The following is a 17,883-nucleotide window of genomic DNA, read 5'->3' on the forward strand; positions in this document are numbered from 1 at the left end:
TGCGATAGCCCTGTTAGTTTGCTTTTGGGAACCACAGATCTAACTTGTGTTCTGAACATTGGCAACACCTGGATTAGTGGGCTGCCTAACATGAAAGCTACCGTGTGCATGTATAATTGTCGTGCCCAGGGACCAGCGATGGTGCACACCCTGTGGCGGAGATGTGATGGAAGTGAAGGGGCATCCCTCCTTCTGGAGATTCTCAGAGGTGATGATGAGCTCTTCATACCTCCTGGCTTGACAAGGGTGTGAAAGGGGTGCAGAAGGAATTAGGCAGAGGGAGCCAGGTAAGGCGTCACGGCAGGTCCAGCAGCTGGGGAAACTGTTCATTCCAGTGTGGCCTGGAGTGGGAGCCTGCCGGGTGCAGAGCCTCTTTCCTGGGCTCAGACTCCACTTTTTCTCTCTGTCCCCTCTTTCTGTTTTCTACCTCGATTGGTGAATCAGTTCCTCCGGCAACTTCCAATGAAAGGGCACAGTGAGGGTGTATCTTTTAAATCTGGCTTGCCTTTGTAATGTGTTTTGTCTTCTCAGTTAATAGAATTCAAGTGTGAAAATAGTGTCCACTTGTATTGGGAAGGCATCCCTTTTCACTTTCAGTGCTAAGAAGACTGACATGCACCCTCTGAGAATAGTTACTGAACACACATGGCTCTGGAGATAGCACTGTCCCTGTCCCTGTGTTAGGGTGGAGGGTCTGTTCACGCTCTCATGGCAAATCCAGAGTCCTGCTTCAGTGAACTACTCTATGCTCTTCTTATTTGGAGCCCTGTGTATGACCCCCTCCCCGAACATGTTTAAGATCTTCTTTTACACAGTTGTGTTGACACTTGGTGATGTAGCTGGGTATATGGCTTTTCAGATTTGTTGTGCTATGTATGTTGTGGACCCTTTGAGGACTATATTTTTACAGTTGACCGTATCGATAATTTGTGTACATCTTCGTTTCCATAAGTGTCTCTTCATTAATCTTGAAGCACCACTTCCTTCAAGCTTCCCTCTTCCTAAAAAACCAGTAATGTCTCTGTGCAGTCAGATCTCAACCCAGCTTTCCCAGATGAACAAACGACCGGCAGAGTTTGTGTTTTTGCAGGTACTTCTCTCACTGTGCTGGAGAGTCCCCAGCATTTCACTTCAGCAACAAGACAGTCCACGCAGCTGTTGTGTTCCTGCAGAGCCCCCTTCCAAGGGGAAAGCCCCTGGGAGTTTAGGATCTTGTGGAGAGAAGGGTTTAGGAGGATGTTGTAGGTCAGATAGAACAATTTTTCATTTCCTCTCAGGGAACAAAAAAAAGGGATGCTGAGAATATGTGAGCAGTATGGATACTGTTCATCTCCCCGTGATCCCTTGCTTCAGTAGCTCCCGGCATCTCCTCTCCGTCCCTTGGTGACCTGCCTGGCTTTGTTTTGCCTTAGTGTGGGACAGAGGCTGTGCTCTCTCCTGTGTTCCAGCTCAGCGTTCAGCGTCTTCTGTGCATTGGTGACAAGGGCGTAATCTCACGGTGCTGTGAAAGGTCGAGATGAGGAGATGAAAGATGCCCTGACTGAGCAGGTGTTTCCCAGGCCCCCTCAGCACGCAGGGCTGGGTGCTCAGTGTCCCTCAGGGCAGGCGCAGGCCAGCAGGATGTGGGGCCACTCCTGTCATGCTTCCTTCTCCCTCTGCTGAACTGTCCATGTCCCCCTCACCAAAAAAAAAAAAAAAAAAAAGAAAGAAAGAAAGAAAGAAACGGAAATAGACTGAACAAAATATACTGGGGCTACAGTGTCCGGCTTTCGTTCTACTTTTCTCTGCTCAATTTTCCTCCACAGAAAGGTCCAATATTTGGGTGCACTGAAACCAGCATGCTCAGAGCGGAGGGAAAAGCATGCTGGGGGACATGCACCACCTTCAGGGAGGGACGCAAAGCTCAGGAGTCACACTGCTGGCAGGATGGAAGCTCTGCCTCGTGGGGCCAGTCTGGGGTTCTGCTGGGCTGTTGTGATGCCCGAGGTTGAGGTCAGCTTGCATGTGAAGAAACAAAAACAGGTCTTGTCCTCCTGTCGCAGTTTTATAAATGGATTCTGCTTGATCATTTTCTTAAACAGAAGAGTTTACTGGCATTTTGAATCCTTTGAAATAATTACATTGCATCGGAAGCAATCTAGTGACCCTCAGGCAGGCACAGTCTGAAGTGTACTTTATTGGCTTTTTGAAATGAACTAGCTGCTGCTTTCAAGAATTTGAACATTTTGTAGAAAGTCCCAGATCTTTTCTTAACAAAGAAGAAGACTGGGCAGCATAAGGCCTGTGGTTGCACTGTAGACTCAGGTGGGCTGGGGTGTGTGCTGCCTGTTTTGCCCCCTAAGCATCCCTATTGACACCTGCTGCTGTCAGAGGGAAGCCTTTCTGATTTTGAAAGTTAGCTCCTCAGACTCTGTACAGATTTGTTCTCTAAGGAATAAGGCATTGGTGGGGGTAAAAGTAAATTCTGACAGTGTTTCTGTCAGAAGTGAGCAGCTTCGCAAGCATCTTTTTTCTTTTCCTCTTTTTCCCCTGAAAATTACATTGGAAAATTTTGTTCATGTATTGTTACACCCCTCAGATAAGTTCATTTGGAAGTTTACTTTGGTAGGGAAGCCAGAGCTATCATAAGCATGATACCATGCTGCCCGAATTACTTGGTCCTAATTTTCTAAGTAAATGTTCTGACAAAAAAAAAAAAAAAAAAAAAAAAAAATCTCTTCTTTATTATCCTGCCTATTCTAAGCTCAGCAGATTTTGGTGACACTGCCGTTGGTCCCTCTGTTGCTGAGCACCCCATCCTAATGCTGTTCCCAGACTTCCTTTTATATGGCCAGTGCTGGCTTGTACCCTGCCAGCAGGAGTGGAATACATCTTAACTTTGGGAAGTCTCATATGCGGCTCCTCTGCACTGCAGTGCCTGAGGCTCAGGCCCAGGGGGATTAAGTGATACCCTTATACTGCTAATTAGAAATGGAGCCAAGATTAGATTCTAAGCCTGGCAGCACCTGGTCCTGAGTGCTGCCTCACTGCCTCTCTCTGCCCCCTCAGGTCACTTCTTCCTGGCATTGCAATAGAACAGGCATCTCCATCCAGAATAGCTACGAACTGGTAGTAAGGTTTTGTTTCATTTCAAGATAATGGTTAACCTGTCAGTGAGTATAGTTTGTGATTATTTTAATTAGGGCTTAAGATTTAGGAGTCATATTTGCTCTACTTTATTAAGTTATTCCTGTACAGCTGTGTAGTTACATAACTTCAGCAACTGGTATTTTAAACATTCCATGAATATATTTTCATTCTAATAAGTAAGCTTGGTGTCACTGAACTTCACTAAGAAGTTTTCCATTCATTCAGAAAATAACTAGACATTTTCAAAATGTGTGACTTGTACCTTGTCTATGTCATAATTACTTAAACTGTTTGGGATTCATTTCCTGGCTTTTTGACAGTACTTAACAATAGGCACAAAGGGAACATTCTACTTACTTTCACAAGGAATGTGTTTTAAAAATTCTCTCGAGGGGTTCCACTTACTTAGATGTTAGATCTGATTTCCTTTACTAAGTCTTTGTTTCTCATTTTTCTTCTCAGATTTTTTATCTGTTTACCATTTTTTTCTTAAAAATTTGTTCAGTAAAACATTTGTTCAGTGTTTTTCATTTTGTATTTTAAAAGTTTTGAATAAAAGTCAGTGTATTTAAGAGTGATTTTTGTGTCTTACTGTTCCTTTTTCATCACATACTCTTCTTGTTTTTATGGCTATGCCATGTTTATGGTGAGTATACAGTTAAAAGTTTTGTTCTCCTTTTTTTTTGTTTTCTTTTTCCCCCAGTACTGGGGATTGAACCTAGTGCCTCACAAGTACTAGGTAAGTACTTTACCATTGAACTGCTTCCCAAATATGTATTTGTTTATTTTATTTCAAGATACTGTCTTGATAAATTGCTCAGACTGCCCTTGAATTTGCATTCTTCCTTTCAGCCTCGTGAATAATGGATTAGAGGAGTGTGCTACTGCACAGAATTTGTTTTTCTTTGTTCTTTTAAGTTTTCCTGTTTTCTGTATTCTCTCTCTTTCCTCTGGGAGTAATTTTTATTTTACTTTTGTTTATCCTGTTTTCCCTGATTTCTCTTTAATATTTTAGACTTTGCTTAATGTTTTGTCATCTTTGGTTTTCTGTGCAGATATGAGATTAAGCAATATTAGGTTAGACAGAAGTTTTCAGTACATTGGGAGGACTTGTGAGGAGGCAGGTTTCATTCTAGAAAGGGGTGGGAACAACTTTCCTCTGGGGAATTCCTAGATGTTCCATATGGAAAGCACCTAGTCTGTGTTAGCTGCCCTTAGAGGGAAAAATTTTTAAGTTTTTCAATTTCTGTGAACAGATCTTTGAATCCTTATGTTCCAGCTCATATCTCACTGCCTTCTTCTTCATGTACCCAGAGAGAATTTAAATGGCACTATCCAGGGGACTCTTGTTGTTTAGCCACCAAATCTACTACCCATCCTTACTTTTTATCTTTTCTCTATGCCTCATACAATATGCAAAGTAACATGCAACTCTGATCTTGTAATTGGCACCATTACACATGTTCTACACATTTTTAATTGCTCGATCCTCATAACAAACTTAGGAAATAGTTGTCATTCCCGCCTTGCCAGTGAGGAAACTGAGGCACAGAGAGGTTAGCATCACATGATCAGTGTCAGAGTGTATCTGGAATCGCAGAGTAAGTGGCATATCTTAATACTCTTGGAGTTGAGAGTTGATAGACATGTGTTCAGTTACAATCTTGAACTGAAAGGAAGCACAGCATTTGAAAGTTGACCCTGTGGTGTATGCCTGAAGCAGCAGCTGTATGTCCAGTTGATGTTTCCTGGAGCCAGTGCAGTCTGAGTCTCCTCTGTTCTGAAAATACAGTACATTTGCAGTGCTTGTATGTACCACATGAGTTGTTTCAGAACAACCTGAACAACCTTTTGAAATTCCTCTCCTAATCCAGAGCTGACTAGATTGCATGGACCATGGATGTTTACTTCGGTTGGAGACATCTGTCCCAGGTGGTGGGCAATAAAAGAATGAGGATGACTTCAAGTTTCCAATGGCTCTTATCAACATTTATTCTTCTATATCTAATGAATGAAGTAAATAGCCAGAAAAAGGGTAAGTAATTCAAGACTTTTAGAGAATAAACAAACTTCATTTTTATTTAAATTTTGGTTATGAAGCAGTCTTGATTCTTTGTTGCTCCCTTAGGTTTTTAGTGGCTAAAATTCATTTTTTTGTGATTTTTTTTTTCTATGTACTTTTAGTTTCTTTTAAAAAGGCCCTTAAGGGTAAATCAAAATATTCTTTTGCCATTTAAAAATGAAATTGTAATTTATGTGCAATAATGTTCATTCTTTTAGGACAGAGTTCCCTGAGTTTTGACAACGTGTGCAATCATTAACTACTGGCACCATCAAAATAGGCACAGGGCCAGTACCCAGGAACTTCCCTGCATGTCTCTGCTGTCACCGCTCCTGGTCCCACCCCACCAACTTTGCTTATCTTCTCTCCCCAGTTTTACCTTTTTAAGAATGTTATAAAATGAAATCTAAGTGTATTTTAACATGTTATTTGTATGCGTATCCTCCTTAAGTATATTAAGAATATTGATATAGTTGGTCCTGGTGGCACATGCTTATAATGGAGCAATTAAGAGGTTGAGGCAGAGGATCACATGTTCAAGGCCAGCCTCAGCAACTCGGGCCTAAGCAGCTCAGTGAGACCCTGTCTCAAAATTAAAAAAAGAAAAGAAAAAGAAAGGGCTGGGGATGAAGCTCAGTGGTAAAGGACCCTTCAGTTCAATCCCTAGTACTAAAAAAAAAAAAAAAATTAAAAAAAGAAGGTTTACATGTTTATATTGATATTACCCAGTGTATTTCTATGAAGAACATTTTTATCCTGCTGCCTCTTGGCTTCATTTTTATATTATTTCCATAATTAAACAGATCTGTTTTTCCTAAAGTCATTGATTAAATAACTTTGATATGATAATTACTGCTTATTTCTAATGTGAGAAGTTCTAATGATTTTTGTTTTATATAGATAGCTTTGTAATTTATGTTATAGTGACTGTCATGCCAGTACTTAAAAAATAAGAAAAAAAAATTTTATTATAGAACTCCATAGCCTGGGATGGAATACCATCTTTACTCTGTAGTCCCCCCCGCCCCCCACTCTTCCTCTCTTCTTCCCTTTTCCTCCCCCTCTTGTACCTTCTTCCTTTCCTTCCATTTTATTACCAGCTGACCTTTATCATTGTACGGTGCTCAGGTATTCTATGATGTAATGTTATTATAAAGGTATGAGTAGGTGCTATTAGGATAGTAATTCTGAGTTGTAACTTTTCAGTTGCTTAAGCCTACACAAAAAAGGATTTTTCAGAGGCTCATGTGAGCTTGTTACTGTTTAAATTTAATGTTCTTTGCCCCTGTCTGAAGAGTGATTTGGGGATTCCTGGGGAGCGTGGCAGTCTGGCACCAGTGGAATAGCACTGGGGAGAGTGGCTGGGTGTTTAGAATTGGGTGTCTATTGCATCTGTAGACTTGGGAGCCACTGAGTTTTTACTGAGATTTAATTTTATTTTTTACAGTGTGGCTTTTGGAGATTCACAGAGTGCTAGAATGCCCCCAGCCTATCTCTTGGTCTCAGTATTGAATCTACACTGTATTCAGTTCCTTCCTCAATTTCTCTTAATTTCCTGGAAGTAGAATTTTTGAGCGGTCTAACCCCAAAATGGTCTAGAAGTCGGTCCACTTTTATTACTTACCCTATTTAGCTTTACCATTTTCTTTTGTAAACTAAAGAAACCTGAAACCAGTGCCCTTCCATGTCTGCAGGGTTGTCTCTTACAGAGAACATGTGCCTTCTGCAGACTCACATGCTTGGGCTTAAAATTGACAGTAGACTTTTACAAGTGTAATTGAGTTTTGAAGCACGTTCTGTGTTGTGTGTGCACACGTGCGCATGTCGCTTTCTCTTTCTCCAGGGGCACTTCGTGATCTGAAGTGTGTAACTAACAATTTGCAAGAGTGGGACTGTTCCTGGAAAGCACCCCTAGGAGCTGGCCGCGGTACTGTTTATGAAGTTTGCATTGAAGACAGGTAATGGAAATACTTGGATTAATTTATAACTATAACCTAGAGGTTCTTTATCTTTCATTTTAGAATATAATAGTTTTATTCTGGGAATTTAAAAATGAAACTTAAAGTTTAAATGAAGTTTCTTAAAAACTCTGACTCTGACTTCAATCAAGATAGAAACAAACCCTTCTACCAAAAGTTGGATTCTTTCCTTAAATGGATAGCATTTTTGGAATACACCTGCAGTGTGATGATCTGCTGTGAGAAGTTTTACTGGTCTACTCCAAACCAGTGTCTGGCTATTCAGGTGTAAGTTTGTGCCTAATAGAAAGTATCAGTCATAGTGGCTCAGTACACTGGCATTTATTCTTGTGAAAAGGGCTGGCATGGTTGTTCATGACTGTAGGAACTTGGTCCTTCTTTGCCGTCTTTGTGTTATGGATCTCATGGTTCAAGGTGATGCTTGAGGAGCAACCCTGTGTCTGTATTCCAAGAAGCAAGCAAGAAGAAGAATAATTTTCCTTAAAGGAACTTACAAGAAGTCCCACAAAGCACCGCTGCTTACATCTCGTTGGCCAGAACCCAGTCAGATGGCTAAACCTGGTTCTCCAGGAGGCTGGGAAGTAGCTCTCTGAGCCAAATGTCAGCATCCTGAGTGAACCCCGGGTGTGAGTTACTAAGGAAAAGAGAGAGGTGGACACTGGGAGGTTGAGCAGGCCCTGTCAGACCATCTTCCCGCTTAAGTGCTCTTAGAGTGGGCCAGCCCCTGTGCCTGGAGTGGAGGCCTTTGGCGTGCCTGCACCAGCCCAGCAGGATGCTGAGTTGTTAACACTGCGGGGCATTCCAGAGGGCTTGCCTAGTCCCACTTGGCTAATGCCTGGTTCTTGTGTAAATTGACATAAATGTGCATTTAAATATAAGCAAGATTTCCCCATTTAGTGTATATTTGAGGAGCATTATTCTAAGCCTTGGAGTAATTTGTCAGTCAGGATGAGCTAAATTATGTTGCAGAAACAACTTGCAAATCTGAATTCCTCATGAAAATAAAGCATCCTTATTTTCTGCTGTATTCTGTTTCCATTGGGTACCAGGTGGGATCTCTACCCTGAGATTCTTTCTGATTTAAGGGCCCCAATATTTTGAGGTTGGTGATGGGGGAACAGAGGGGATAAGAGCTTCCACTCAGAACTGATAGATGCGACTTTCACCAGACTTCTCTGGCTAAATAAAGCCACATGGCCAAGCCTTTCTGCAGAGGGGCAGGGAAGTGAGTCCAGAAGGGGAAATCCTGAGAAGTTTAGCAAATAGTGTGCTGAGAGGGTTAGTTGTGGTTCCCTGGGAATAGCTACTATTTGGGTTCTGTGCCAAGGGAAGTTACATGAGAGTGTGAAGGTTAGGAAGGGGGGACCAAGGAATATTGGGGGCACTGAAAGCATTTTGAAAGCAGCACTGATAAGGAAGTCTTGTTCAAAGCAACCTTGAAGCCAGTCCTGAGGAGTGGGAAGTGAGGTGGCCAGTTTCACTTCATTCCTTGGCTTCCATTGTGCTCAGTCTTCATAGGTGGGACTAGATGGTCCTGCCTCGAGTGCTGGGTGCTGAAGGGGATAGGTAAGGCCACAGGGGAGGCTGGGTTGGGGCTCAAAGAGCTCATCTGTGCTTACTCATTTTACTTTCTGGTGCAGCCTGCTTATTTTTCTTGTCACCACACTGATAAAATTGCTATTAATCCCTCATTTTTCAGTATTAATATGTGGTACATCCAAGCCCGTTTCAAATACAAAAAAGCATAAGATATTTTTCAGTGTTTTTGTGAAAATGGGACTATAATTTTTCTATTAATCTTTTATTGCAGACCCCGTTCTTGTTATCGATTAGAGAAAACAAACATTAAAATCGCCGCTCTTTCACCTGGTGATCATGAAATAAGAATAAATTCTCTACATGATTTGCAAAGTTCTATGAGCAAATTCATATTAAACGAAAGAAATGTTTGTAAGTATTTGAAAAGAAAATTGATTTTAAAATAGAATGAGACTCTTGTTGATACTGTGGTGCTTTGTAATTGGCAGAAATTTTTTGGTTCAGTGAATTTCATTTCTTAGGTTAATACTTCGACTTGCGCAGCAACCTTTCTATGAATAGGGGACGTGGCTAGGATCAGGAAGGAAGCACACTTACTTACCTTCTAGTCAAGCAGAGTAGAGCCAGGTGTGGTAGTGCACACCTGTAATCCCAGCAGCTCTGGAGGCTGAAGCAGGAGGATGTTGAATTCAAAGTCAGTGTCAGCAAGAGTGAGATGCTGAGCAACTCAGTGAGCCCCTGCCTCTAAATAAAATACAAAATAGGGCTGGGATGTGGCTCAGTGGTCGAGTGCCCCTGAGTTCAATCCCTGGTACCCCCACCCCCGCCCCCCAGATAAAAGAAAAGAAAAGGAAAAGCAGAGTAGACCCCAGAACTCAAGGTCCTCCCTGAGTGCAGGGTTCTGGCTCCCTTGGCTTCCTTGATTCCTACACAGCCTCTGGCACGTCTTGGATGCCTCCTCATCTTTGACCATTCTGTAAGAGACCCCATTCCTTTCTTTGCATATCCGTGGGTAAGCCGTGATTCTTTGTGGTGTTTCTGTCAGCTGAGTTAATATTCCATTGTGTAGTTAGGTGTTTACCATGTGTCTCCTCTACAAGGAAATAGGATCCATGAGGCAGGGACTTGGTCTTCTACGTGGAGTAGCTACTGTGTGGGTTCAGCACAGTGCTGTCTGGTAGCAGGCGTTTGTTACACGCTTATTGATTGAATGTCTCAGACATACACTGCCAGCAGATTGGAAGTGCAAAATAAACTCACTCAGGCTGACACAGAGGTGGACATTTTGCTGTGCAGCAGACTTTAAAATCCCGAGTAGTCTTGTCTCTTAATGGGGTAAGTGGGTTTGGCGGCTCCTGACAGCTGTAGTAACAGCATCACATGATGTTCTGGAGTCTTTTAATGGTACTGTGATGATTCCTGTAAGGCTGACTGAGTTTGAAGTGAGGAAAGAAAACAGTTTGGTGATTTGTCCAGTATTGTGGAGCGGATATATCTATATAGAATGATCTGTGTCAGAGAGGGCACAGGTTTTGAAAGAATAACAACAAATATGCCGTCCAAGAACTTCAGGTCTTTTCCGTTTTCTGGTCAAAGTGTTGTTCATGTAAAGTGCCACTTAGGGCCGTTCCTAAGATAAGAGAGATGAACTGTGTTATTTTCTTCTATAGTTGCAAAAATTTTATGTAGATCAGCCATGACCCCAGTAACCCCAGGGAAATACTCTTAACACTTTTCTGTGCATGTACATGTAATAGGTTCGTAATAATGTATGGTTGCTTAATGTAGATGTGTAATAGAGTTCCTAGTTATCTCTGTAAACCATATTATTCTTAATGCCAGCAGTGTTCCATCAGATGGAGATGCCAGTTACTAAAAGAGCTGTTATCAACGTCGAGTTTTGTTTCCAGTTTATCAGTATTACTCATGTTTAATGAACATCTTTTGTGTGTATACGTTTGTGAATTTGCCTGATTTACAAGGGCTAAATCCTTATGATCACAAATGCTAGATTAAAGACATCCCCTTTTCTAAGACTCTTGATACTCTTTGTCAGATTGTTCCAGAAACACTGCACCTCTTTACATTCCCACAAACTGTCGAGTGTGCCTGTTTCCCCATGACCCCAAATTATATCACTGTTGTTTCTTCATTTCTGTAATTCTAAAAGCCTGTCAATTATAGTCTTTCCTGAACCGTCGAGTATAACTTTTCTTTAGCTTTCGTCACCATTTTCCTCACTGGTTCGCGGAGCTTTCCCTAGAGTGCTTCTTTATCGCCATATTTGTTGCAGATATTTTTCTGAGTTAAAAAATCTTTCAAATGTGATGTTTTTCATACCACAGGCTATTCTTTCTATATGGTAGGATCGCTTGCCGTTTTTGCGTTTTTGGTTTTGCTGTCATGTGTGATTTAAATCTTTCATCCATCTGGAATTATTTTGTAGTCAAGTATGTGGAGCCTATCTTCTCTAGATTTTTTAAATCTCTAGGCATTTGTGAGAGAACCAGGTCATGTCACTGATTATTTCAGAGATATCCAAAGTCTTCATCTTAGATGCCACTTGATGATGATAGTGGCAATTATAAAAGGTTAAAAAGTAAATCAAGACAGACTGTAGGTGACACAGTTGATCAATAGTGCATTGTAATTATCATATAATTTATTAGTGACTTTTTAATAATAATGGGTCCAATGATAATTAGAATGATGGTATTGGGATAAGAAAATTTAAAAGCAAATTAGGCAAATGTAAGCTAGAGAAATAGATGCAGTCTTGGTCTGTTGGGCTGCTGTAACAAAATATCTTAGACTGGGTAACGTATGAACATCAGAAATTTCTTCTTTATAGATCTGGCTTTTGGCAAGTTGAGGACCAAGGTGCTTGTAGATTTGGTGTCTGGTGAGGACCTGTTCCTCATAGAGGGCGGGTTCTGTGCTTTGCCCCCTGGCAGAGGGGTGAGCAAGCTCCCTTGGGCCTCTCTTGTAAGGGGTACGGATCCTCTTTGCAAGGGCAGAACCCTTGTGACTTTTCACTTCCCAGAGGCCCCTCCTCATAACACCTTTCCCCTTGGGGGTTAGGCTTCAGAGTTTGGAGGAGAGTTACAAACATTCAGACCATAGCAGCGCATCTGCAGAGCTTTGTGCACCTGTTGAATGCAAGCGAGACTCTGAAGAGATCACGTAACTGTTCATTAGAGGAGCTAGGTTATTAGGCGCTAAGTGAAGGTATGAGAAATCAAGTTTTCTCCAGATCTGAAGATGGTTTCCAAAATTTGCATACTAAGCAAACAAAATTTTATGCACACATATACACAGAATAAATTTTGTACTTACCAAGGAAAGAACAAAAAAGATTTTGTCAGACTTTTAGTATTTCTGTCTCTTAAAATAATCTGAAAATTTGGATCACTCTGAGCAGAATCTTAAAAAAAAATCTAGGAAAACTCCTGTCTCCTGATGTTCTGAGGAAAACAGACCATGTAGGTTGTGAATAAGCAATTCTAGCTTTTAACAAAATAAACAAACTTTCATTAAATTCCTTTCCATATAAAAGATCTGAGTTTCTAGAAGGCAAGTTAAAATTGTCATCAAATGCCTATTTTAGCTCTAAAGAAATGCAGGTGAAAGTTCCTTGAGAGCTTAAGGGAAACTTCCATGTCTGCTATGAAAAAAAGAAGGGAATAGTGGTTTTCCAGATCCTTTCATTTGTAATCATGGCTGTTACCGTTTTTAGCTTGAAATATTGGCTATGGCTTGTGTTTTGAAGCCTCCCTCACTCTATTAGAACGTAAAATGTAAATCATGTGGACTTTTTAGGGAGGGAAGCATTTTAATGGATTAGCTTTGCCTCAGCTAAATGATCCCATGTTTCGTACTTTTTGAGTTACTGCATTGAGACATCCCTAGACGTCTGGAAGAGGATTCGCACTCTGCAAGCCTCTTATTCTTTTCTGGTCATCCTGGCACCTGAACTTCCCCTCCTTTCACACTAAATCAAACTTCCTGCTTCTCCTTCCTCCATGCTTTCCCTTTTTCCCAGGCAACTTCCCACCTAGAGCTTCCATAAAGCATCCTCCACTGTCGACTTTGTGGTATAGTTTAGACTTTAAATTCACATGTCATAGGTCCTGTACAGCTTTAAACATCTAATATATATCCAGGATAGAGCACTCTGTTCTGCAAATTTAGTAAAATCTGTTTTAGGAACTTATTTTTAAGTTCCAGGACTGATTAATTTACAGTGATTTGTGGGTTTGGTATTCAGCACCTTGAGCCACCCTGACCCTGTACTCTCCTGTAGTTTTGCACTGCAGTGACTGTTTAATTGGCCCTTGACCTTCACAGGGAATGGCTAGAAGTGAGGTAAGACAGGCAGTGTCTCTGGGTTTCTTACAACTTACCTTCACCTTACTGTCATTTGAGGAGGAAACATGTAAGAGAATCCAAGAGTCTGCCCCTCATATCTGATAGCCTGCATTTCATAGCATAGGGTACATTCATGACTTGTTTTCCACTGATCCAGAGACTTCCATAATTACCCATTCCTTAAGGGCAGGAAAACATGAACATTTTCAAGGCTACGTTACTCTTTCTACTACCTCATTTCAGCGCTGTAGATTCTCCCTATACATACCCCAATCCTTGAGCACAATTTGTCTCTTGGCCTTCTGTAGTTCAGCAGAGAGCCTGTGACTCTTTGCTCTGCTCCTCCTGTGTGAACTGTTTTGTTTGATCCACATGACAACCTTTATCTTTTTATCTCAGTGATCCTGGATTTTCTCTGGTTTCCTTTGCTTCTAGGCCATCCCCTCTCTGGGTTCTTGTGGGTGTGTCTGGTTCCTTGAAGGTGTAATTGTCTGTCAGCGGCCCCTATGTTGAGCTCTGGCTGTTAGGTGTCTGTGTGTTTGTGTGTCCCACCTTCTGAGTCTACTCCTCTCACCCTGCTGTTTGCAGAGTGCTCTACCCTATGCCTCTTCTTCCCTGAAGAAGCCATAGCTAGTCTTCTGCATTTCTTCACAGTGCTTCCTAATTCCTTTTGTCCATCTTGGAAGGTTGAGAGAAATCTTGATTGTTTCTCTTTCTTATTAGAGCAGATCTTCATTTCTGTGATCCAAAGCATTTGTTCTTTTGTTTCCATATTTGACACTGTGACCCATAGGCTTATGACTCTAGTAGGATTTCTCCAAGAGTCTCCTATGGACTGCTGTACCATCCCTTTTCTCAGTCCCTGGCAGACCACTGCTAAAGCACCAACCTTTCTGAAGTCTGTCTTACACCCTGTGCTTCTGGACTATAACCCACTGCCTGCTTAACTCAGTGCCTTGGTCATTACGCCAGTTTGCTGATGTTTAATGATATTCATGACTGGGAACAGCTCATCAAATTCCATGAGCATCCCCTCATGAAGGGCCCTAACACTGGCATATGAGTGAGAAGACAGCAAGAAAACACACAGAGAGCTTTCCCAAGGCAAGCTTCCCATATTTTGTCTCTTCTTAGGCCCAACCTACTGCCATACAGAGGAAGAACTTTTTAATAAAAAATATATTTATTTATTCTTTTTAGATAAAAATGACAGAATATATTTTGACATATACATACACAGAATATAACTTATTCTAATTAGGATTCCATTCTTGTGGTTTTACATGATGTGGAGTTACATAGTCATGTATAAGATAAGAACACAGGAAAACTACATTTGATTCATTCTACTGTCTTTTCTATTCCCATTCCCCCTCTCTTCCCTTTATTCCCCTTTGTCTAATCCAGTGAACTTCTGTTCTTCTCTCCCTCTCCCTTATTATGTGTTAGCATCCACATAACAGAGAGAATATTAACCTTTGGTTTTTTTGGGGATTGGCTTATTTCACTTAGCACATGATAAGTCTCTAATTCCATCCACTTACTGGTAAATGTCATAATTTCATTTTTCTTTATAGCTGAGTAATATTCCATTGTGTGTATGTACCACATTTTCTTTATCCATTCATCTGTTGAAGGGCACTTCGATTGGTTTCATAGTTTAGCTATTGTGAATTGAGCTGCTATAAACATTGATGTGGTTGTGTCACTGTAGTATGCTGATGTTAAGTCCTTTGGGTATAAACCAAGGAGTGGGATAACTGGGGCAAATGATGGTTCCATTCCAGAATTCCTGAGGAATCTCCATACTGCTTTCTGGAGTGTTTGCACCAGTTTCCATTCCCACCAGCAATGTATGATTCCCCACATCTTCACCAACATTTGTTGTTACGTGTATTCTTGATAATTGCCATTCTGAGTAGTGAGGTGGAATCTCTGTGCAGGTTTAATTTGCATTTCTCTAATTGCTAGAAATGTGGAACATTTTTTCATATATTTGTTGATTGATTGTATTTCTTCTTCAGTGAAGTGACTGTTCAGTCCCTTAGCCCATTTATTGATTGGATTATTTTGGTTTCTTGGTGTTAAGTTTTTTGAGTTCTTTGTATATCCTGGAGATTAGTGCTGTAGGGGTGCATGTGGTAAAGGTTTTCTCCTGTTCTATAGGCTCTCTCTTCATGTTCTTGATTGTTCCCTTTGCTGTGAAGAAGGACTTCTGTTGCCTACTTGTAGGTCCTAGACCAGATGGCATTGGAATATTGGGGAACCGTGTTGCCATTTAGATTAGAAAGCATATTATGGATTTGAAACAACCAACTGATGTTTTTCTCAAGTTTGCCTGATTAATCATCGGTAGCTGCCTTGCAAATGAATACGTGTGTCTGTTCCCTTTTTTCAGTGAGAGTTTAATTCCTTTTTTACTTATTTTTTTAATGGTGCTGGAGGTGGAACCCAGAACCTCACTCACGAGGGGCAGGCACTCCACCACTGAACTCTACACACTTGTGATTTTTGATTGCTTTTTATTAAGAAGGAATATAGTTAAAAATTATTGAATAATGGAATTACATTATGAAAAATCATTGGTTATTTATTCAGTTTTCTCTTTTGTTTCCCTTTTTTTGAAGCCTTAGTTCCAGACACTCCCAAGATCTTGAACCTGTCTGCTGATTTCTCAACGTCTACGTTGCACCTCACGTGGAATGACAAGGGTTCTCTTTTTCCATATCACTCGAATGTCATCTGGGAAATTAAAATTCTACGTAAAGAGAGTATGGAGCTTGTAAAATTAGTAAGTTTAAACAAAAATAGGTTTTCTTCGTATGAAAGAAACAGAATGATTTTTTAAAGCATTTTTAAGGTGGTAATATTTCTTTGGGGGTACCAGTGCTTGTTTCTTGGATTATTAAGGAAGTATATTTATTTTAGGATTTGTTAAAAACCATATTCTATGATTCAGAATTCACGTGTGTAGCCATTATAGGAAGTTTAGGAAATTCTGGGAAGGATACTCCATGATCCTTCCACTTGAACACAGTAGACAGTATCTTCGTGTACTCTTGTCTAACTGGTTTAATATGCTTGTCTTTACATAAACAAAGGAAAGTGTACTTCAGTCTATTTTTTTTTACTTTTGTCTAATAAAAATGAATGTTTTGAACATATTTGGCCACAATAATTGTTGAAAAACCAGTAAACCTTAATTTATCAAAACCTGAAATAGCATTCTTATGTTTAGGACATGCTTTTTTCTATTTTTTAATCCTGTTTATGAATGTAAACTACAGTTCGTTTGCTCTTTAAGAGGCTGTAAGAAATAGTTATGAAAAGTATGGCAGGTGATATATGGATACTAGAGTAAGAGGGATGCTCTTTGAAGCATGAGTGAGATCATGCATAAATGAAACGAACTCTTCTAAATAGATGCAACCCATTGCCTCAAGACACACAAGTAGGCCGTGATAAGGAAGTAAAAATAATAGCAAGGGCCACAATATGAAGAAATAACAAATTAATTTAAAATAGTGAAGTAAAAGAGAAAAAAAATGTCCAGGTCCATAGTAAAATGTGACATTTTAATTTATAATAATGTGTTGTCAACATCATTACTTAAGTCGGAATTGCTGCCAGAAAACAATAGCATCATAATATGCTCCAGATGAATGCTGCCATTTAAAAAAATATTTTTACTTATAAATGGATACAATACCTTTATTTTATTTGTTTATTATTATTATTTATTATATGTGGTGCTGAGAATCGAACCCAGTGCCTCACATGTGCTAACCAAGTGCTCTACCACTGAGCCACAACCACAGCCCCAAATGCTGCCATTTGTAATAGTTTAAAAATCAAGATTCTGGGCATCAGTGTTTCATTGAAGACACTTAACTGCCTGTAGCCTCTGCACACAGCCAGAGAAGCTGAGCCACAGCGGACACGGGCAGGACTAGAGAGATGCCTGGCTGCCAGACACCCCTCCAGACACTCCCCTGTGTCTTTCCATGGACACAAACTGTTTCAACTTTTTAAACTGATTCTTTTGTTATTTTTCTCCAGGTGACATGCCTGTGTTGCTATTTCTTGATTTATTTTTGATTTTTGTTTTTTTAGTATTGAACAATGTTTCATTAACTCCCACATGGAAGTTGAGAATTCAGTCCTCTCACTGTCCAGCTCAGTCACATTCTCACACACACTCTCTCTCTCCTTCTCTCTCTCTGTCCCCCTCCCCTCAGTTTCCCAACTTCTTCCAATATAGTTCTGTTGTAATTTTTGTTAGAACATTACTCACTGTGTTATGGTTATAGTTCTTAGATTAATTAATTCAATCGTAAATTCTCTCCATGTTCTATAAATCTTGAAACTTTTAAATACACTAGGTATTTTGTCAGCTTATCTTTATGCATAAATCTGCCTGAGGGCTTCTGACTGTCTTCCCGTGTTTTTCACCTAAGGGTTCACTAGACACTGTTGATATTCATACAGCCTAGCGTGACACAGAGGCTGGTGGCCAGAGGTCAGAGAGGCTCCAGCAGCCTCAGCCCCCATGAGCAACCCTAGGTCTGAAGTGCTCCCTTTATGCAGTGAAGTCAGAACATGGTACCTCTCGACTCTCGACTCACTTGTTAGAAAGCTACGAGGCGAGTGTCCACAACACCATCTGGGTTGTTCTTTATACGTTTTTTTTTTTTTTTTTTTTTAATTTTTTTTTAAGATGTTGATAGACCTTTATTTTATTCATTTATTTATATGCGGTGCTGAGAATCAAACCCAGTGCCTCACACATGCTAGGCAAGCGCTCTA

At 40.5% G+C, this 17,883-nt stretch overlaps 1 protein-coding gene and 1 long non-coding RNA gene across 7 annotated transcripts in view; one reads left to right on the forward strand and one right to left on the reverse strand.

Annotated features, from left to right (window-relative positions):
* The window catches only part of LOC306663869, a 408,598-nt gene that overhangs the window by 389,023 nt on the left and 1,692 nt on the right, over nucleotides 1-17,883 (reverse strand). The window lies entirely within an intron of this gene.
* LIFR (LIF receptor subunit alpha) overlaps nucleotides 1-17,883 on the forward strand; it is a 71,394-nt gene that overhangs the window by 19,750 nt on the left and 33,761 nt on the right. For 4 of the 5 annotated variants that reach the window (XM_079144447.1, XM_079144451.1, XM_079144450.1 and 1 more), the window contains exons 2-5: nucleotides 5,004-5,164; nucleotides 7,035-7,149; nucleotides 8,981-9,120; nucleotides 15,705-15,868. In XM_079144447.1, the coding sequence (XP_079000573.1) occupies nucleotides 5,026-5,164; nucleotides 7,035-7,149; nucleotides 8,981-9,120; nucleotides 15,705-15,868 (558 nt within the window). In that variant the 5' untranslated portion in view covers nucleotides 5,004-5,025. Of the gene's footprint in view, nucleotides 1-3,900; nucleotides 5,165-7,034; nucleotides 7,150-8,980; nucleotides 9,121-15,704; nucleotides 15,869-17,883 lie in introns of those variants that run through there. The other variant, XM_079144448.1, reaches the window with a different exon arrangement.

The sequence above is a fragment of the Sciurus vulgaris genome (genome assembly GCF_902686455.1).
Source record: "Sciurus vulgaris genome assembly, chromosome: 6".
Lineage (NCBI taxonomy): Eukaryota > Metazoa > Chordata > Mammalia > Rodentia > Sciuridae > Sciurus > Sciurus vulgaris.